Source organism: Geotrypetes seraphini, chromosome 4 (assembly GCF_902459505.1).
Source record: "Geotrypetes seraphini chromosome 4, aGeoSer1.1, whole genome shotgun sequence".
Classification (NCBI taxonomy): domain Eukaryota; kingdom Metazoa; phylum Chordata; class Amphibia; order Gymnophiona; family Dermophiidae; genus Geotrypetes; species Geotrypetes seraphini.
The window spans coordinates 109,183,914-109,207,373 of record NC_047087.1 but is presented as its reverse complement, the minus strand read 5'-3'; the positions used below and the strand labels follow the sequence as shown (position 1 = coordinate 109,207,373).

The window sequence follows — 23,460 nt, the reverse complement described above, 5'->3', positions numbered from 1 at the left end:
TCTCCTTCCCTGTCCTGGGCTGTTAAGAAGATAGTGACCAATTTGAGCCTTGCCCTCTGTTGCTGAGTATTGTGTCATCTTAAAAGGGTTCAAAGCATGACATGCCCCAGGCAGCAGAGGAGGGCAATGACAGATTTGAACTCTAGTGCCAATGTTTTCCTCCTATAGCCAAGCTAGGATGGAAGCAAATGAGTAAGGTGATAGGCGGGATGAAAGGGAGGCACAGTGCGAGTGGATCATCCCTCCCTTCCCTAATCTTGAACCTTCCTCTATTTTCAATTCTTCCTGCTCATCAGTTCTCTTTTTCCTGAGATCCCTTCACTATTTCTCTCATCTGAGATCCATTCTCTATTTCCCTTGTTCCTTACTTGATTAATAATAGCTTTAATAATAATAGCTTTGCATTGGGAAAATGCAAATATTTGACCTATTCTAACCCCCCCCCCAGACATTAACCTGTTGTCTCTAATTTCTGAATGATATCAAATCTTCTGTTTGTGTCTAAATTGGCTGAAAGAGCAGCCTTTAGGTAGCCCTCCTAATTTGCTGAAGATATGCAAATTCTTCATCTATAGCAATCAGGGTTCAGAAATGGACAGAGCACCAAACCAACCATGGCTGGTCTCCTTAGTGAATTGCATTCAGTGCTAGACAGGCGATGCCAAGCCCTGCTACTCTCTTGGGATCTTACAGCAGCATATACTTTGGTCGATCATTCTCTCTTACTGCATCGCCTCTGTAACATTCACGTCACTGACAGAGCTTTGGAATGGTTTGCTTCATTTTTAGCTGAAATATTTTTTATTATTCAAGTTATTCAAGTTTATTAGGATTTGATATACCGCTTATCAAGGTTATCTAAGCGGTTTTTTCCAGTGGTTACCCCTACCTCCACTCTCTTCTCCTTCCCCTCTCCGGTGGAGTCCCCCAGGGCTCTATTCTTGCCCTTTTTTAACATTTTTTTCAGAGTCCTTTGGCTTCTCTGATCCGAGAACCTGGTCTAGCTACCTATTTTTATGCTGATGATGTTCCTATAGTTTATCACCCTGATCCATCTATCTCTAATGTTACCACCTTTCAATTTTCACTTGTTGCAGTTTTGAAATGGTTATTTGACAGTTATCTTGTTCTTAATCTCTCAAAAACAGAGGGCTGTTTGACTATTGGTCACCTTCCCACTCCAACTATAGCACCTTGCCTCCATGGCTCTACCTTACAACTAATTTCTAGTTTCAAATATCTTGGAATTATGCTTGATAGTAAGCTTTCTTTTGAGCCACAGGTAAATGCCCTCGTTAAATCTTGCTTCTTTGTCTGAAGACAATTTTGTTCAATTTGTTCATTCCTCACAGATCACTATTTTACTAGCCTTATCAAAGGGCATAATTTGAGGTTGAGGGGTGGTAGACTCAAGAGTAACGTGAGGAAATTCTTCTTTATGGAAAGGGTGATTGATGCCTGGAATGCGCTCCCGAGGGAGGTGGTGGCGGTGACAGAGTTCAAAAAAGCATGGGATGAACACAGTGGATCTCTATTCAGAAAATAAAGATATATATTGAAGAACTAAGGCCAGTACTAGGCAGACTTGCACTGTCTGTGTCCCGTATATGGCCATTCAGTTGAGGATGGGCTGGGGAGTGTTTCAATGGCTGGGCTGGTTTAGATGGGCTGAAGTGAGCTTTGATGGAGACTCCAGTAGATGGAATCTAAGCACACTACTAGGCAGAGCTCTGTGTTTCTGGTCCAGAAATATCTCAGAAAAAGAACAATTTAAATTAAATCATTAATTCATAGAGAGTGTATGGCTGGGCAGACTAGAAGGACCATTCAAATCTTTATCTGCCATCATTTACAATGTTACTATGATTACTGTAACATTGTATATATCAGTCTTTCTCAGACCCTTTTATTGCAACTCCAATCAGTTCAAAATCTAGCCATTAGAATTTTTTGTCATGCCAGGTGTACTATCATGTTTCTCCTCTTTTAAAACAATATCATTGGCTACCTGTTCTCAACTGGATGAAATTCAAGTTTCTCACCTTAACCCACAAGACACTTTATTCTATCAGTCATTATTTTTGTTCCCTAATTATTCCCACAAAGATATGGAGCTGACCAGACAATAGTCAAAAACTAAGGACACCAAAGTAAAAAAAAAATATGCCAAATGCATAAAATTAGCAATGGTAGTAGAAGAGTCAAAACCATGCTCGACTCAGCTGAGTTTCACCTTAAAAGGCTGCCTCAGGGGCCTACAATACCAGATTAGTGAAGGAAACTGCTTGCACCAAAATTGGCTAAAATATTGCTCTCCCTCTCAAATGTTCTCTACACCTCTTCTCATATTATCCATTCATTGGAAGACTCTTCCTCCATCCAGTGTCTTCAGCTCATCTTAAGTCTACTTGCTCTTCTGCAATGTTTTACTTTGAACCTTTTCTTTGGAATGCTCTTCCTAAATATTTCCATCATGAAACATCCTACCCATGATTTACAGTAAGTCCTCCTTGAAGACTCCACTTGTTTTTGGCTGCCTTTGATTCATCTCAATATTAACCACTCTTCTCTGTTCCCTCCTTGGAACAATAGTATTTTATGTAATTTTTTGTAAATTCTATGCAATTCTTTCTTGTACTATCTCTTGTTTCATGTTTTTAACTTTCCTAATGGAAGATTAGGTTCTTACCTTTGGTAATCTTCTTTCTGTTAATCCACTATGGATTCTGTACTAATGGTGTTCAATTCCAACCAGTGAAAAAGTCACACTCACAGCTTTCAGCACCTCCCATGCAGCAGTGGAGTATAGTGCCCCCTTCAGTTTAGTCCCAAAGCAATCGAACATCACTGGATTAAAGCAATTTATAAGAGAACAAACAATTAGGGATAAACATAAAAAACATGCAAGGACATAGCAGTAATAATAACCAATCTGCTGTGCGCAAGAAGAATGAACTTCAAGAGAGTCAGCTCAAGAATACACTTACATATGCAGGGGAGTCTCATACTTGGCCAGCCTGCTAGCAGTAGAAGACATCCAGGCCTGGAAGGAGAAACATCAGAGGCAGAAAAGGCAGGCGATACAGAAGAGACAGAGGGCAGGGCATACAGAATCCATATTGAATTAACAGAAAGAAAAATTAACAAAGGTAAGAACCTAATCTTCCATTCTGTTACATCCATTCTGGATTCAGTACGAATGGTGATATACCAGAGCAATACATCATTTAGGGTGAGACAGAAGAGCCTGCCTGTAGAACCGAGGCCCCAAAGGCAGAATCCTCTTGACCCACCAAAGCCACTCTGCAAAGGTATGAAGAGAAGACCAAGTAGGCACCCTACAAATATCAGCTGGAGGGACTGTCCGAGACTCAGCCCATGACGCTGCAACACTCTTAATCAAGTGCCCCTTGACAGAAACCGGTGGCTGCTTTCTACCGGCAATGTGAGTCAACGAAATGGCCATGCGAATCCATCTGGCATTAGATGCCTTGGACGCTGGTGTTCCATGCCTGGACTGACTAGTGAGCACAAACATATGTTCAGATGGGCTGGAGTGAGCTTTGACAGAGACTCCATTAGATAGAACCTAAGCACAGTACCGGGCAGAGCTCTGGGTTTCTGGCCTACAAATAACTAAGGAAAAAGGACAATTTAACTTAAATCATGAATTTATATAGAGTGTGTACGGTTGGGCAGACTAGATGGACCATTCAGATCTTTACCTACCATCATGTACTATGTTACAATGATACCGGTGTAAACAGCTGGCGAAATGAGGGATCATCACAAGGATCAGGAGCCACAGAAGCATCCTGCTTGATGAAGTCAAAAATATAGTCAGAGTCATCCAGGATGGAGTTACTGCCTTGTGATACCAGAGGCATGGAATCGGAATGCCAACTCAGGCAATCTGGGTCTGAGTGGGCATACTGAACTCTATCCGAGAAGACACTCTGAAAACACTGCAACGCACTCCCCCTGTCTGCGGAGTACATTCTAGATCTATAAAATATGCTCTCCACATTAGCTGGTCATATTCTGGAGCGAACCCATGCACAGGGACATTGACTGACCCCTGACGAGTCTTTAGTTGGACCCATGCTTGTGTTTTATGCCCTCACCATTTTCAGGTGGAATTTTTTTCCCCATTTCTCAGACCCAGGACAGATCACCACCATGGAAGGCACTGAGGGGGATATGCCCGAAGCTCCCACTCCCTCCTAATGGGCATCGTGGCTCACAAAGTTCATATGGTTGTTTGAAATCTTTGATGAACAAATCTTTTGAGTTTATAGGAACAAAGCTTTAGAATGATTGTCCAACTGCACTAAGAAAAGTTTCTTATTATAGCTTTAGAAAATTGTTATAAAGTTTTGATTTTTAATGATTAATTTTGTTTGGACACAATATTTTTTGGATTGTTGTTATCCACCTAGAATCTATTATGAGAATAGTGCAGAATATAAATAAATAAGAATAGAATAGAGACCTGAACCCTACCCTTGGAAACTCTCAAAATGACTTTTTTTTAGACCCCTCCACCACCCGATTTCCCACAGTAAATAATGGGGCTGTACAACTCACAGTTCTGTACAGTTCCTGCCTGTTAGCATTTTCCCTGCAGCTGAAGTGAAAGGAAAGGATTTTCTACCTCAGAAACTTCTCTAAACAGTCTAATCCTTTCACCCCCCCCCCCTTCCTGACTGAGACCTCCACTCCCATGGAACCTCAAAGTGCGATAGGAGTGGGAAATATGCAGCTGGCACCCTGATATCCTGAGGGTTCTTAGGGCGCCCTCAGCCTGTGCTTAAGTCTCAGAGTATCAGAAAGCAAGCTTGTTCCCTGGGGAACGGACTAGAGAGTTGCGTGGGGACAGAAATCTCACCCATCCCCACCTGTCCCCGCCCGTCCTCACCAGAATCTCCTCTGTCTCTGCCTGTTCCAAGGAATCTCCTCCACCCCGTCTGACCCCGTGAGGAATCCCCTCCATCCCTGTCCATCCCCGCCTGTCCCCCCCTAAAAGTTACCTGCCCCATAAAAAGCAGCAATTACTTCTGACAGTTTTGATTTTTTTTTTTTTTGTCTTAGTTTATTTAAACCAACATTAAAATACAATATAAACAAATAACAGTGAACAGAAATAAGAGATGCATACATCACTGGAAATAATTAGAATAGACATTAGGTCATGTGACTGTAGGGTTGACCATGTCTTGTTAAAAGAAATAAAAGAGCTGGATGTTTTTTTGGCAATATAAAACTCGTATCTGTAGAGCAAACAAATCTGGTTCCACCATCTGGCATAGGTAACTTGTGAGGATAGTGTGAATAACATAAACACCTAGCGGAGCTTAAAGAATGGTCTGAAATTTGGCAGCTAAAATTTAATGCTAAGAAATGCAAGGTCATGCATTTGAGCTGCAAAAACCCGAGGGAATGGTACAGTTTAGGGTGTGCACGACAGAAGAGTGGGACTTGGGTGTGATTGTATGTGATGATCTTACGGTGGCCAAACAGGTTGAAAAGGTGATGGCGAAAGTTATAAGGATGGTAGGTTACATAAGGAGAAGAAAAAGGAGGTATTGATGCCACTGTATAATACTTTGGTGAGACCTCATTTAGAATATTGTGTACAATTCTGGAGGCCGCATCTTCAAAAAGATATAAAAAGGATGGAGTCGGTCCAGAGGAAGGCTTCTAAAATGGTGTGTGATCTTTGATATGAGGCGTATGGGGACAGATTTAAAGATCTCAATCTGTATACTTTGGAGGAAAGGCGGGAGAGGGGAGATAAGATAGAGACGTTTAAATACCTACTTAATGTAAATGCTCATGAGTCGAGTCTCTTTTATTTGAAAGGAAACTCTACAATAAGAGGGCACAGGATGAAGTTAAGTGGTGATAGACTCCGGAGTAATCTAAGGAAATACTTTATTACAGAAATGGTGATGGTGGAACAGTCTCTAAGAAGAGGTGGTGGAGACAGAGACTGTCTGATTTCAAGAAAACCTGGGATAGGCACTTAGGATCTCTTAGAGAGAGAAAGAGATAATGGTTATTGCATATGGGCAGATTAGATGGGCCATTTGGCCTTTATCTGCCATCATGTTTCTATGTCCTTCCAAGATCCACAAATGATTTTTAATGCTGCAATGAGTAAAGAATCAAACAATATAGCATCAAAATCATTTAAAGAATAATTGAGAGAGGCACTTTTCAGGATAATAGTTACATAAGAAAAATTTGCCAAAACTGAATTGGAAACCCTAAAACTCAGCAAGTTCTTCATTTTGTACTAAACACAATTGGTGGCATAACTATGAGAGGGGGCTGGGCCTCCCACTTTGAGCTTAGCCCCCCCCCCCCCTCAAAATGAATATCTCCCTTGCTGTAGCTGGTGGGACATTTTGTATTTCCATCATCTTGGTCCCAGTTTCTGCTTTTGTCTATCTTCTACTAATTCTCTTTCCAAGCCTCGGGAACCCCAGTTCCATCCCTGTGGGAGTCCTGTAGACCTGGGGGGTATCCCAGTGGGGCTCCCGCAATCCCCACTTCCGTGCAGACCTCCAGAACAACTCCAAGCTCTGAAGTGGCACACAGCAGGCTGGCCCCACAGGTCCATCTGAAGGCTTGCCTTGTGAAGCTGCAGTCCAGCTCTGCGACACCTGCATTCATTGCTAGGTTGAGATCCCCTAAATAAGGGGTCCCAAGGCACTGAAGCCATTGAAAACATTGAATTTTCATCAAAAATAAATGGAAAAATAAGAGGAGCTGTATTATATTGGAGGGCATTGGAGAGGAGACTTACCTAGCCCCGAAATTTTCCGCGGCAGCTTACTTCGATTTTTCTTCTGATTTCTGGAGCTGGGACCGGTGCAGGCACTTGGACAGACGGACCGCTGACATCATCGGGTCCGTCTCTTACAGTATAAAAAAGACATTGCAGCTGCGGTGTTGTGGGAGCTGTATTATATCGGAGGGCATTGGAGAGGAGACTTACCTAGCACCCGGAGCTTCCCGCGGCAGCTTGCTTCGACTTTTCTTCTGATTTCTGGAGCTGGGACCAGTGCAGGCTTTCAGGCAGGTACTTGGAGAGATGGACTGCTGACGTCATGGGGTCCGTCTCTCCCAACATAAAAAAGACATTGCGGCCACAGGATGTGGCCTAAGGGGTACGCCAGGCCTCTTGGGAGCCACGAGGAGCAGAGGAGCTAAACAAGGTTGTAAGCATTGATATTGAATTGATCTCCAAAGTATTGATAAATTATGGGAAAAAGGAAAATTAAACCTAAAAGTTCAACTCCAGCAATTATAGGTCCAATGGATAAGCATTTAAAATTAATTGATAATATCCTGGTTGCAGCTCTCACCATGGATTCATCTTCAATTTCTGGAGCTTCATTAAGTCCCCTCGATTGAACTCCTCTCCCTCCACCAGTATCGAGTACAAGTGGGACAAAAGCAAGTCCCACTAATCCCTCTGAATCGGAGGTTCTCTCCAGTGAAACCAATAGAATTGTCTTTATTGAAATTCCTAAGTCACTTGAATTTTCAAGTGACTCGGAGGTTCATTCTGTATCAGAGGGAATATAAGATATTACACTTAAGGGCTTGTGGTTAGAATTATTAGAGTTGAGGGGCTTCTGAGGTCAACAGTAAAACAGACAGTTATTCATAAATTGGAGAATGTAGATTCTAATCTAGGTATTTTAGATAAGAGGATGAGTACAATGGAATCACAAGTTACTACATTGCAAGCGGTTTTTACCTCAGCGTTTAAAGATTCCTGTTATGCATTCTAAGTTAGAAATAATGGAGAATCTTTATAGAGCAAGAAATCTCCGCTTGGTTAATTTCCCAGTAATAATAATAATAACTTTGTTTTTTCTATACCGCCATAATCTTGCGACTTCTAGGCGGTTCACAATGAAGAATAGCTGTACAGTCAGCGAATTACAGTGTATAAATAGATAAGAGGTTACTGAGTGGTCAGTAATTACAAGGTGCAAATTGGTTAGAAGAAAAATATACATAGGTTACAGTATAAGACTACAGGGTTTCAAGGAAGGTTTAGGTAGGTTCCTAAAGGATGAGGGGATTGCCCTGGGTTTACCCAATGCGGAGACTTTTCCTATTAATAATTATTATTATATTCCTCAGAAGAAGCTCAAATCTAATCAGGATGTTGACCAACTGGTATCAAATGAAATAAATTTAACAGTATTTTTAGAAGATAGTCAAAATATGATCCAGACTCAGTCCACTCTGGCAATAACCTACATGAGTGAGATGGATAAGATGTTATTGATGAAATTGTATTTTAAAAACAGATTGACAAAATTTTGTGGAGATTTGGTTAGAATTTTTCCTGATGTCTCCAGAGCCACCCAACTCAAGAGAAAATAATTTTTGAAATTAAAACTTAGGGCTCCTTTTATGAAGGTGCGCTAGTGGTTTTTCCACACCCGCTAGACGCTAATGCCTCCATAGAGCTGGCGTTAGTATTTTCCGTGTAGTGCAGGGTTAGCGCGTGCGGCATTGTAGTACGTGCTAAAAACGCTAGCGCACCTTTGTAAAAGGAGCCCTTAGGGTGATTGCACTAGAGGCATATTTTTAAACTAAAATTTCCTTGTAAATGTTTAGTTAAATTACGTGATACGGAATTTGTGTTCTGGGATCCAATACAGTTACAATAATTTCTGCTGGCCAGAGAAATGAAATAATTACTGTTTACCTATAGTAGATTTTGAGGAATAAAAATAATTTAGCCCTACACACTTTTGACTGGATCTAGGTCCATATCTTATGGACCTGGAATTCATTCAATTAGTTTACCTGTAGTAGGAATATATTTTCATTGGAATTTAGGGCTCCTCATACAAAGGTGCGCATTTTTAACGCACGTACCAGATTTGTGCGCACTAGCCAAAAATCTACCACCTACTCAAAAGGAGGTGGTAGCGGCTAGCATGTACGGCAATTTAGCGCACGCTATTCTGTGCGTTAAGGCCCTAGCGCGGCTTTGTAAAAGGAGCCCTTAGTGTGGATCCTCAATGATATGGGCTTAAAAGGAAATTTTGAATTGATGAGTTTACCTTTGTATTGTTGTATCAAACTACCTTTTTTCTTTATTCATTATGTATGTAATGACTGAAAAATTTATAAATAAATAAAAATAAAATAAATGGAAAAATAAGACAAATAAATCAGAGCAGAGCAGAAATACCTCTGCATGGTTCACAAGCAGAAGGAAAAACTAAAGGGTGCACTATACTCCACTGCTATGTGGGAGGTGCTGACAGCTGTGAGTGTGACTTCTACAAGACCCAGTTCATGGTTTGGGTTTGAACACCATTCGTACAAAATCCTGAATGGATGTAACAGAAATTATATTGTAGTTTCTTTCTTACATTATTTATTTTAACTAATGTACACTGTTTTGAAGCTACCTGCAGAAAGTGGTATATTAAATCCAATAAACCATTAAGATTTCTTGCCCATCCCTGTCCCTAAAAACAACCAAGTGAATTATCTGGAGCCACAAGAAATGTCAGAAAATGTCTATTTTCATACAGTAATCAACATTTACATGACTGCCTTTGATTCATTTAGGGCTCCTTTTACAAAGGTGTGCTAGCGTTTTTAGCGCACGCACAAGATTATCGTGTGCTAGCCGAAAAATTATCACCTGCTTAAAAGGAGGCGATAGCGGCTAGCGTGCGGGTCATTTTAGCGTGCGCTAAAACCGCTAGTGCACCTTTGTAAAAGGAGCCCTTAACATTGTTTTTGACTGCCTTTGATTCATCTCAACATTAACCACTCTTCTCTGTCTCCTCCTTGGAACAATAGTATTTTATATAATTTTTTTTTGTAAATTCTATGCAAAATGTGGCACATATTTAAGTATTTCAGAATTTGCTCTTCAGCTGCTACCGGAAACTGGGGACTGCGCACAGAAGTCAGATTTCTGCCATTTTCCATGCAGTCCGCAGGTTTGTATCATTGTTCATTTATCAGCTTATTCTTTTTTCATATTTTAGCTGAGAAGTGGCACAGAATACACAGATCTTCCAGGCCAGAATGACATCTATAACGTAAGTAATTTAATACTTTATTTCTGTTCAACAGAATTTATTTCAAGCACAAAAACAAAACAAAAAAACCCATACCCTGGGACAATGTTCAGGTGGTGGCAGTTGGCATGTTTTCAAATGCTGTCCATCGTTGGCTAAGTTAGACTCAGACATTCAATGCTGGGCTGTGTCCAGACATGGTCGGATGCTGACTGCCTGAACTTATGTGGGTCCTGGCTGATAATCAACTGGGACTCACAGTAAGTATCTGTTAGTTGTTGTTTTTTTTCTCCAAACTTCCCTTCACCAATGCAGAAGCTCCTCGCAATCCCAACCCCTGAGACCAGGCCCCCCCTCCCTGAGCAAGATTTCCTCCCAAGACAATAGAACTGATAGAGCTGGTGGTGATCACTCCTGCCCTGTATACTCTCAATGATCATCAGAGATACAGGCAGGGAGGTGCCTTGCTCAGGAAGGGACACCTGGTTTCTGAAGTAAAGCTTTGCCTGTGGGTCTTACTCAGAATGGGGGCTTCATCTAGGGGCATTCTGTGTATCCAACAATGTTGGCCTCTACCCAGGAGCTATGCGAGTGCTGGCTGTTATTCAGTGCTAACATCTGATAGCTAAGTGACCAAAACAAAGATTGCTATTTTTGTGATCCTATTTGGTTGCTGGCACTGAATATTGCCAACACCCACATAGTTCCCATTTCCTCCTGACTCCACCCTTCTTCTGCTCACTTTTCAAATAGCTGGCCAAAGTCAATATTCAGTGGCACTGCTTGATTAAGTGCCACTGAATATTGGCAGCCAGCCCACTGAGTGTGATATAAGCAGGCAAAGGCTTCTCCTGCCCCCTTAAATCTCCTTGAATATTGAGTGGCCCATTTCTATCTTGTGAATATCATATTTGCTAACCGTGCTGATGAGCTAATACCCATTAAAAAAAAAACCTTGATAAAAATAAAACTGAGAACATATACTTTGCCCACTAGCACTTCATTTAGAGTTTGCTACAAATGACCTTGCTGGGTCCTGCAAGACCTTTACAGGCTTCGGGTTTATGGATCTGCACAAATAAAAAACCCAACCCACTCCTGCCTTCCTGGTGCCGGAGAAGGCTGCATATAAACTCTCCATCCACTCCTTTTTTAAATTTGATGTTCCAGTGCATCTAAATGAATCTTCTACATGAAACAGATGCCTGCCTTGCGCACCACCTCCACATATGAGAACGGCCACTGCTTTGATCTTGTCCTTTTCTCTAATTCCTCAATTGCCGACTTCTCCATCTCAATTCTTCCGCTCTCTGACCATCATCCAATAACCTTCACAACTCAACACCCTCCCCCGAGTCACAACCGATCTTCATCAATACATTCAGGAATCTTCACGCTATTGACTCATGCCCTCTCTCCACCACAGTGTCCCCCCTCCTCTCCAACACTACATTATGTAAATCTGTCACTGAAGCAGTCTCTTCTTATAATACTATTCTCCCCCTCTGCTCTTGACACCCTTGCTCCACACGTCACACCCTATAAAGCACAACAAACTTCTTCCCTGGCTGACCTCTAAGATTCGCTCTTTACATTCCTATGAATGAACTGTGTGGCTGAAATCTTGCACTCACACTGACTTTGTTCATTTCAAATTCCTGATGACTTCCTTCCAATCTGCCCTTTCACTTGCAAAACAAGACTATTATGCCCCTTGACTGATTCTCTTGGATCCAACCCTCGCCGTCTCTTTACCATGCTTAACGATCTACTCAAACTGTCCTCACTTCTGATGCCTCCTTCACTTTCTCTCAAGACTATGGTGGAATACTTCCATGACAAGGTTCACGAGATTAACCTTGAGTTCTCAACCAAATTGCCACCGTCTCGCTCTCCTCCCATTTGCCCCACTGACCCCTGCTGCCTTTTATTCCTTCTCAGAAATCAAAGAGGAGGAATCTGTACATCTTCTCTCTTCCTCCAAACACAGTACCTGTTTCTCTGATCCCACCCCCACTCGTCTACTTATCACCATCTGTCTTACTGTCATCCCTGCTATCTGCCATATCCTCAACCTATAGCTCTTTACTGCGACTGTTCCCGATGCCTTTAAACATATGTAGTTGTGCTGCTCCACAAAAAAACATTGCTGGACCCTACCTGCCTGTCAAATTATTGCCCCATCACCTTACTCCCCTTCCTATCCAAGCTACTTGAATGTGCAGTCCAGCGCTGTTGTCTTGGTTTTCTTGCATCTTGAGCTATTCTTGACCCCCTTCATTTGGTCTTTCACCCTCTCCATTCTACTGAAACTGCCCCTGCTCAAATCTCCAGTGATCTGCTCCTGGCCAAATCCAAAGGCCTCTACTCTCCCCTCATCCTCCTTGATCTATCTGCGACATTTGACACTGTAGCTCACCATCATCGATATGCTATCCTCACATGGATTCCAGGGCTTTGTTATCGCATGGTTTTCTTCCTATGTTTTCCCATTGCACTTTAACATGTGCTCTGGATGATCCTCCTCCGCTGTCATTCTGCTATCAGTCGGCATGCCCCAGGGCTCGGTCCTGGAACCTCTTCTCTTCTCCATCTACACTTCCTCCCTTGGCACTCTAATTTCTTCCCAGACCTTCCAGTACCATCGCTATGCTGACGACTTGCAAATCTACCTCTCTAAACCCAAAATTTCAATGGGAATCCAGACACGAGTCTCAGCCTGCCAGTCTGACATTGCTACCTGGATATCTCTGCAGCTCCTCAATATCTCTCCTTTCTTATCTCTCCCTATACTCTGCCCCAGAAACTCCGTTCGTCAGATAAGTCTCTCTTGTCTGTACCCTCCTCCTCTTGCTTCACCATATACCTGGAACAACCTGCCTAACTCGGTATGTCAGGCTCCGTCTCTGGCGGTATTCAAATCTAGGCTGAAGGCTCACTTTTTGTTTTTTGAAACTGCTTTTAAATCTTAACCCTACCAATTTGTAAAGCACATCTGTTTGTCATTCCCTCTGTAGCCCCCTACCCTCTCTACCTCATCTCCCTTTGTATTTCCATTCATGAGCAGCATATATTGATTCACCATTTTAGTTCAGTGTGTCTTTCATAATTAGATTAGAAGCTCTTTCAAGCAAAGACTGTCTCTTGTGTGTTTAATGTACAACACTGCATGCATCTTGTAGGACTAGAGAAATAATTTTTAAGTTTTAAGTGCTTCATTAGGGATCTAATGCCACAAATATTCCAAGACACACAAACTCTAAACCTTGAAATGGAAAGATTTCTACAAGCAGAATTAACTCTTACCCAGCCTACACTCTCCACTGACACACAAAGCCTTGTCTCAATTATCTAGTCAAACCTCAGCTGCTCTCATTTTCTCTAGGTTGTTCCTTATCCCTCTTATCTCCCCTTCATACACAAATTTCATGTGCAAAGGGGTCTCCTCCCACAGCCCCCAAACATGTACAGCAACTTGTCCAAAGTCTCCCCCCAACCAACAATTAACAATATTAGATGAGTTTCCTCTCAGAAGTCTTTGCAAACAGATTCCCCATAGTCAAAGTTTCTGTAGCCCTCATTCAACTGTTCATACAAAATTACAAGCAGCATCCATCATGCTACTCTCCCACCAAAACATCCCCAAAACTATAAATCTCTAATAAATATTGTACATGTCACAACTCTGCTTATGTGGTTTAGTCCTCATAGAGATGAGAATTACTTGGATGTTTCAATACTGGCCACAGATGTATCCAGGCTAAGTACCTCTTTTTACTCTCTAGTTTCAGGTATTTTAAGCCTGTGTGACTCTTGTGTCCAGAGTGGCGAGAAAAGCTTTTGTGTCTTGCATTATTATACAGTGTAGCTTTCATTTCATGGAACATGTACAATGATGCTGGGTATCTGAGTGAGAAGCACACTCACTTAGGGGGGGGGGGGGGGGTCACAAACCTGAGAAAATTCTTGGTGCTTGGCTGCAAGCTGCACCATGTACTTCAGAAAAAGCAGAATTTGCTTGTCTCCAAAAAGCAGCTCTTGTTTTGCTTTGGAAGCTCTTAAGATTTTCATCTTAAATGCACAGTTTGGAAATTTTGCAATAACTACTTCTGGCCTGTTTTCCATTCTTTTCTGGGTCTAGATCAGGGATAGGCAATTCCGGTTCTCGAGAGCCGGAGCCAGGTCAGGTTTTCAGGATGTCCACAATGAATATGTATGAGATGGATTTTTATTTATTTATTTACTTATTTTTTTATAAATCTTTATTGATTTTTAAACTTTGACAATGCAATACAAATATCTGAACATAAATATTTCATAAAACGCATTATTAAACATACAATTTATACTTAGAACAATCATTTTCTCCCCTTCCCTCTTACCAAATTACTACAATAAGACAAATTATGTAATTATAATATTATAATTAAGTATTTTAATAAACAAAATATCTTTCCCTCCCCCCTCCCTTCTCTGGATGTGTAAGGAATTCTACCAACCTAAAAATAAATATATAAATAAATACATTACAATTATTATGATGTAACAAATATAGTCAATGGACTCCACACTCTATTAAATGTACTGCTAAACCCCAAACACTCTGCATTCATTTTTTCATATTTATACGTGGTACAAACATTTGTCCACCAAAACGTGTAATTTAGTCTGTCATACCTCTTCCAATTATGTGTAATCAATTGGATAGCTATTCCTGTCATTATCATAAAAAGTTGACTTGACATGTAAAAGCGTACCACAGATTATGGCTTCATATGTTAGGGGACTTGCTGAATCAAGAAAAATTAATTTGTCTCCAAATTGATTTCCAGAAATTAAGTATGAGATGGATTTGCATGTACTGCCTCCTTGAGATGCAAATCTATCTCATGCATATTTATTGTGGATATCCTGAAAACCTGACCTGACTCTGGCTTTCAAGGACCGATTGCCTACCCCTGGTCTAGAAGATGTGCCTGCTTTATCCAAAGTTGTCCAAGGGCAGTATCTAGTGACTCCATGAGCCAGGCTTCCAGCTTTCCAAGGATGTCTGTTAACACTGACTACTTCAGTTATGCCTGTGAATCTCAAATTATTTCATCTTGATTTTCTAAATTTTCTAACTTTTCTCCCTGTGACATGGTCAATTGCCAAAGCACCTCCAGTTCTGCCAGGACCCCATCTTCAAATACAGTGACCTGCTGCACCACCTCATGTGCTTGTTCATTTTGGCTACCAACAAGGATATCAATGCAATTTGCTGGGAGATTATATCAAACTTGCTGTCTAAGGCTATAACCAACAAATTCTACTAACTATTCCTAATGCTTGTCATATATCCTATGCCACCATTTGTCACAAGATATTCTCTGTCACCAGTCCTTCCCATTGTAAGAGTCTCCCTACTCATTTAAGACTCGAATCATCACTAGATAAATTTAAAGCCCAACTTAAGCTATTCTTATTTAATGATGCCTAAAGCCAGCATCCATCCATCTTATACCTCTTAACTACATCTGTTTTTCACTATAATATTTTCTTTAATTCTCTGGGTCAAACAGGTGTTGGATGAAACCCAGGCTAGTTCCCTATTCCAACCCCCCTTCCACTCTCTTATTATAAATTGTAGTTCCTCTTTATCCATTACTTTTTACCTTTTCTACTTCACACTTTACTCTCTCTCTATTTTTTTCTATTAACTTATTATTATCTGTAAACTGTTCAGAGGTACCACTATGGGTGGTATATCAAATATTAATAAACTTGGAAACCAGTGCTTCAGTGAGCTCTAATGTCACTGCTACATCCAACCTCACGGACCCTATCAGGAAGGCTGCAGCCAGCCATCTTGTCATCACTAGACTATTTTGCTTTCTCTTTTTTAGCATATTTAGATGCCAAAGCAACTTTAGATTTTGGAGAAATTTTTCCATACCCCAGTTTGTAATGGGTGTAGGAGTGGCCTAGAGGCAGACAGATTTTAGTCGTTAGTTGGATTTGAGCAGATGTGGAAGTCTCTCCCAGAGCAGATAGAAGCATTATATTACATTAGTTTCTTTTATTCTGCCAATGCCTTGCGGTTCTAGGCGGATTACAAAAGGAAGAGATTCTGGTCATTTCCAGAAGATTACAGAGAAGCTATTGGTTATAACATTTGGAGTCTGGTGATGGAGTGAATATATTGGTTGTATTAGGAGTTTGTCTTGACATATTTCTTGAACAGCCTGGTTTTTATTTCCCTCCTGAAGGTTCTGTAGTTTGGTGCTAAAATCAGTAGATTGGAGATGTGGCTGTCTAGTTTCCCCTCCAGGGATTCAAGACAAAATTAGACAAGTTCCTGCTGAACCAGAACGTACATAGGTAAGGCTAGTCTCATTTAGGGCACTGGTCTTTGACCTATGGGCCGCTGCGTGAGCGGACTGCTGGGCACAATGGACCACTGATCTGACCCAGCAGCGACAATTCATATGTTCTTATGTGTATTTTTTTATGCTGAATGCCTTTGATTGGAGGGGGAGTGAAGGGTGTCTGAGTTCTTCTTGGTCTGGAAGAATTGTTCTGAGTTAGGCGAGTGTTCAGGTAGGATGGTCCATTGCCATGTAGGAGCACTCTTAAATTATGTGATGCCCCCCTCCCCCCAAATCTTTGATTTTATCAAAGCATTTATGAAGCCAATGCAATTTATAAAAGATATTGGGACCCTTATATACAGTCTGTGTCCCGTATATGGCAATTCGATTTAGGATGGGCTCCAATAATTTGCGATGCAAGGACAATGCTGGGCAAACTTTTATCGTTTGTGTGCTGCAACACTCATCGATCTTAATAAATTTAAGGAACATGCTGCATGTTATAGATCTGAAATTAACAGAACCAAAAAAGATTATACTAAACAAATTAAGAAGGCTAAAAATTCTTCTACTTTATATGCAATAGTTAAATCTCTAACAACAAAGAAAAAAGAAATAAACAAATCCAATCTCTTACCATCAGCACAAGCCCTTGCCACTTACTTCATTGACAAAGTACAGAAAATTAGAGACACTTTTTTGCTTACCTCTATCTCTAGCTACACTGAAGATCATGTGGATTTAAATACCTCTATTAATCTGTCCTTTTCAAAATGCTCCCGTTTCACTCTTCCTATTTTGCAGGAAATTCAAAGATGCATGAATTCCCTTAACATAAAAGGGACTTGCGCAGAGGTCATTCCTCCTTTCCTTTTAAAATGATTTTTTTCTATTTTTGGCCCTTACATCAAAGAATTGGTTAATTTCAGTTTATCATCAGGATCTTTGCCCAAGATCTGGAAATAATCGATTATTTATCCAATCATTAAGGATAAAAAAATTAGCACTCAGGACATGTCAAATTACTGACCTATAGCAAACATACCATTTATGGCAAAACTTACTGTAAAAATAGTTTTTCATCAAATCTCTGAATTCGTTGAGAAAACAAAAGTACTTCAAACTAACCAAACCAGTTTTCGTCATTACCACTCTACAGAACTTTCCCTGTTAGGACTTACTACAAAATACTTTACCATCTTGATCATCACCAGTCAGTACTGCTTATTTTCTTAGACCTCTCCTCTGCTTCCAATACCATCGACCATAACATGTTACTAACGCAACTTCATGAAATCGGTTTATCTGACCAAGTTATGGACTGGTTCGTTTCTTATTTTTCAGACAGATCATCCAAGGTTATTTTCAATGGCGCATCGTCTGAACCTTTTACCACTGAACACGGAATCTCGCAAGGTTCCATCTTGTCACCGTTGCTTTTTAACATCTTTATGCTGCCCCTTCTGACGGTGGGCCAATCTATTGGCTTTACTACATTTGCATATGTTGACGATGTGCAATTAATCCATCCCATTGATCTTAACAATATAGAGGAGGTTGTATCCATAAACCATAAATTAGAAAAAAATTTAAACATGGTTAGACTCAAACAAACTGTCTCTTAACATCAATAAATCGAAACTTATGATTTTTCCTTTCAAAGAAGGAATAACTCTTCAGGCTCCCCTGAAGTTTGAATCGTTCCCTATCAAAGTTGTCCCTACTCTAAAACTGTTAGGAGTCACTTTTGACAGTAAATTCTCTTATCACAATCACATTAGTACAGTTGTCCAGAAATGTTTATCGTCTTAGAATGATGCGTTCTCTTGCAAAGTTACTAGAACCAGCTTCCTTGAATACATTGATCCACTCTCTAGTAATTAATTGCATAGACTACTGTAATGCCCTTTATAAAGGCATTACAAAAAAGGAAATTAGACAGCTTCAGATTGTGCAAAACACAGCTATTAAGATCATTTGTGGTGCTAAGAAATACGATCATGTCTCACCTCTCCTATTCAGCACACATTGGTTACCTGTTGAACATAGAATTAGTTATAAAATCTTACTTTTAACCTTTACAAGGTTAAATAATCAACCAGAGTTCATTAACAGACTTTAAATTCCTTATAATTCTTTAAAATCGCTTCGTTCAATGTCACAAAATCCTCTCGTCATATCTTCTTTAAAATTAATCAACACGTTGTGTTCCAATAATTTTGCTGTCACTGCCCCTACTCTCTGGAATTCACTGCCCAATCATTTGCTCAGTGAATCCGAAATAAAACAATTCAAATCAAATCTAAAAACATTTTTGTTCCAGGATGCCTTTGGACAATAACTGTCCTCTTAAGGACAAAACAAACAAATTTTATCACTTTTTACCCTAACCTTGTTTTTTTCCTTTTTTTTTTTTTATTTTTCTTTCATGATTGTAGTTCTTCCCTTTCTTTCCTATTGCTTGAAGTAAGTCCATGTCTTATTATGTGTTTTACTAAGCCACTTTGGTTTTGTCTAGTATCCCTGATTTTTAATCTGTTTTTATGTAAATTTTATATTGTACACCGCTTAGAAACCTGATTAAGTGGTTTAAATTTTTTTTTAAATAAACTTGAAAAAACTTGAAACATGGTTCGGACAGGCTGGAGTTGGCTTTCACAGCAAAGCCAGTAGTTGGAACCTATGGATAGTGCTGGGTGGACCTTTACAGTCTATATCCTAGAAATGCCAAAGAAAGACAATTTAATCATGAACTTTAAGAAAATGTTGAAAACGCAATTATTTGTCAATGCTAATTATTTATCATTGCTAATGCTATTCTCTCTTAAAGCCTTCCTTTCCTGTAAATGATTTTATGGGATCTTGTGTTTCCATCTTTTTGTTCTCATTTTTGTGTGGTGGAAGAGGGTCAGCGAACACTGCGGGAGTGAGGGGGTGTCTTACCTTGATGTATGCGGTAGTCATCTGGTCAGTTTGGGCACCTTTGTGGCACTTAAACACTTCTACAATAGGTCTAGTTTCAAATGTTTAAGTTCCATCTGGGATGTTTTTCAAAATGTTTAATTACGATGTCCATGTCTAAAAAGGTATGCAGTTTTTTGGACTTGGTATCTCTTAGTCACAGATTAGTTATATCTTAGACTAATATAAAAGGCTTTGCTTTAGGCTTTCTTTCAGGCCTATAATAAAAAAAAAACAACAGATGTCCAAAAAGCATCTTAAATCAGCACTTGGACGTCCTAAGTGCCAGGATGTCCAAGTGCCGATAATCAAAACTATCTTTCAGGACATCTAGTGAGGTGTCCCAGCCTCTGTGTGTTCCAAGCACAAGATGGGCATGGTGGAGGCATACTATAGGCAGGCTTTGGGAGTTCCCAAGGGTGGGATACCATCTTAGCTTAAAATAAGCATATCAGGCCAATGCAGTATGTTAAGATTCCAAATTCAATTTAGCACTCATATGTATCTCCAAAATCCTTAATTATAGAGAGTAGAAAACCCTCTTCTGATTCAATACGAAGCTTTCTGTCCATTTAACAGTAACTTAATCAGATTGAAATCTAGAGCTGGTTTGGTCAAGTTCAGTCCTGAGGGCTACAGAGATTTTTCATATTTTCAGGATACTCTTAATGAATATGCATGAGATAATGGGAAGGCCCATTACTTCCATTCTATGCAAATGTATTTTCATTAGGAATATCCTGAAAATGCAGCCCTTGAGGGCTGAATTTGGTCAAGCCTAATCCAGAGCATCATTATATATCCCAACATCCAAATCTAAATCCATACCCATTAGACAACCACCTGGACATCATCTGCATGATGTATCCAAGCAGCCCCAGAATATGGATTAACCTTCTCAAAGGTGACAAAAAAAAATTTTGAACAGAAGAGAAGGCTGTGCGGAACTCTGAGGAACCCAACAATTAAGTCACTTGGATTTAGATACCTTTTCTGTAGAGGTTACCTAAAACCACTTCCTCAAGAGATGAAATCCAATGTACTATTGTTTCACCTAACGCCAAAGATCTACAAAGGGCCATCAAGAATAATATCTAAAGAAGATCAACAATACTTGCTCTTCTCAACATAACAATTATGTATCATTTACTGACACAACACCATGCTTGATACTGTAACCAGGAAAGGTCTATAAACTACAGGATAATGTAACCACAAGATGCATCCAGAGTAGGTTTTAATTTTTAACTGGAATCACAATAAGGCTGGTGCACAACCCACCTTTACAAGTTCATTCACAATATGCAACAAATATTCAACTACACCAGCAGAAAAGCTCTTTAACAACCAAGATGGGTGATGACCCAATAAACAATAGCTTTAATCTCAAAATCTTAGAGAAGACATCAAGAGAAATAACTGGTTTTCCCCTTAAAAACTGACCAAGGTCTGAACCCAAGTCTCTGCCAGCAGAATGTAACCCTTTAGAAATATCTCATTGTCCTCATTCTTATTATCAAACTTTTTATTTCAGAAACTGAATAGCTCTCAGAGGGAGAACTACGATGTACTGAACACAGGCATGGGGAGAGATCCTGAGATAGGAGGAAGACGACAGGTAGAAAAACTAGTTCATGCCTCTGCACTTTAGCTTATATGTGAGCTTCCTTTTTTGAGCTTCACTCTAGGAAACAGTCTCAAGTTCCAAGGTTTTTCTCCATGCAAATCTATGTTACAGTGTTACCTCTGTATGAAGCAAGCAATGGAAAAACTTCTCTCATGCTGGTTTCCTGTATAGGTTCAGATCTACAATTAGTCTGATGCCATCCTTTTTTATTAATTCAGATTACTTTGGATTTGTTCAAACTATTTGAAAGCAGTTTAACTCTACAAATATTCACACCCAAGTGGTGTCATATACTATATAGGAATTAGTCACTCTGCAACTAATTCGGAATGGTCCCATTTTAAGCAAGAAGCTGAAACAGGGTAAATTACCTACATATGATAGAACATACACACATTTACATCATTTATATTACAGCTTGAACCTTGGCATGTTTAAGAACCTAAGAATTGCTGCTGCTGGGTCAGACCAGTGGTCCATCGTGCCCAGCAGTCCGCTCCTGCAGCGGCCCTTAGGTCAAAGATCAGTGCCCTAACTGAGTCTAGCCTTACCTGCGTACGTTCCGGTTCAGCAGGAACTTGTTTAACTTTGTCTTGAATCCCTGGAGGGTGTTTCCCCTATAACAGCCTCCAGAAGAGCGTTCCAGATTTCTACCACTCTCTGGGTGAAGAAGAACTTCCTTACATTTGTACGGAATCTATGCCCTTTTAACTTTAGGAAAAAGCATCCATGAAGCTAACACTGTATATAGTTACTGCACTAGATCCAGCTGTATTTTAGTGACATCACCAAGAACAACAGATAAATTAAATCAATTAGATTGTAAAGTGGAGCCCGAATATTTTGCACTCCTATTAAGTACTTTTAATCCCAGGTAGTGAATTGGAAAAGCTTTGCACTGCAACTCAGATAAAAGTGCTTGAATATGATTTTTGTTCTATCCCATCTCTGATATTTACCTTCCAAGTTGTTTGGCATTGAATACGAATGACAGGAATTTGTTTTAATTTTTTTCAGGGGGGGGGTGTTGGTCTACACACAAAGCATATGTCATAGTGGAAAATTCATACCAAGCCAAAAGTAGAATGTAGCTTTGAAGTGCACAGGTACAGTAAGGCCTCCTTCCCACAGTTCAGAACCACAACACGGAAATGCAAGTTGCTTTAGCAGACAGCTGATAAAGATATGTCTGTGTGCTCTGTATTTAAAGAGTGGAAAATACTGTACTAATTAAAGTACTTGCATTTAATGGCTCTTTGTTACATTATAGGGATGAAGGGGGGAGGGGAAGTGATAAGATGTACAAGTTGTACCATAACCCCAAATCAAGTAGAGCTGTGTTTATTCCTCTCAGCCTTTTTGTGTGGGGTTTTTTTTTCAGCACAATAGAAACAGTGACAGGACTCACCTAGTGATCATAGTAGGGGTTCCCAACCCAGATTTTGGGACACGCCCAATTGGTTAAGTTTAAGATATCCACAATGAATATGAATGAGATAGATATAGATGCAGTGTATGCAGATTTACTCCCATATATTCATTGTGGGTATCCTGAAAACCTGACTGGCTAGGTGTACCCCAAGGACTGGGTTCAGAACCCTAGGGTTAGAGTGATAAGGTGGCAACAAAAAGACAAGTTTAAATTCTGCTTCTTGCCACTAGTTGCAAATATCAAAATGCATACAGGGGATAAACCTTTAGTCCATTTGATGTTCTCCTTGCGTCTTAGTTGCCCATTAGAATGCATCAGTACCTCTATGAAATATATTGTACAAGCTAAAATGATTGTGAACACTTTCTTTCTTTTTTTTAAGAAAAGGTTAAGGAGCATTTTAGGCTCCTCTGCTAGAGGAGGAGTACTTAATTTCTTGAATGCCAGCAGTTGGCTAGGATTTTAAGCAATAAAACTTGGAAATCACAACTATATGGACCCTGTTCAGAGATGTTCACACAGGTTTTATCAAGCCTTTGTAAAAACAAAACAAAAAATTCAAAAACAGATTTGAAGTGGATGTTGTCAGAGTGATCTACTGAGGTACTCTGAAAAACCCAAAGCAAATTTTGTACAATTATAGATCTTCATAAACTTTCTCCAGATTCGGGATTCAGGAAAATTCACAGCACTAGTAACATATGGCAAAGAACTACTAAGCAAGGGTCACAGTGCAATCATACTCCAATTCAAACTAAGCAGCCCATTTAACCTAGTAGACTTTGATCAAATGTCTGAGATCTTCAGTGATTTTGGATTTAGCATCCTAGTCTTCTGGTTCCAAGGCTTCCTAATCACTTGGCACTATGCTGTACATAAGGATGGTGAACTTTCTGACAGCTGGCACCCTCCTACCAGGGTCCCCCAAGGATCCCGACTTTCACCATCAACCTTCTAATGCAATCCTTGGCAACCAACTTAGATCTTGCATGAATAAAACATTTCGCCTATGCA

At 40.1% G+C, this 23,460-nt stretch overlaps 1 protein-coding gene across 3 annotated transcripts in view; it reads left to right on the top strand.

Moving 5' to 3' along the window:
- Positions 1-23,460, top strand: part of CD247 (CD247 molecule) — a 170,715-nt gene that overhangs the window by 120,759 nt on the left and 26,496 nt on the right. For all 3 annotated transcript variants that reach the window (XM_033941618.1, XM_033941619.1, XM_033941620.1), the window contains exons 3-4: positions 10,044-10,097; positions 20,922-21,005. In XM_033941618.1, coding sequence (XP_033797509.1) covers positions 10,044-10,097; positions 20,922-21,005 — 138 coding nt within the window. The remainder of the gene's footprint in view (positions 1-10,043; positions 10,098-20,921; positions 21,006-23,460) is intronic.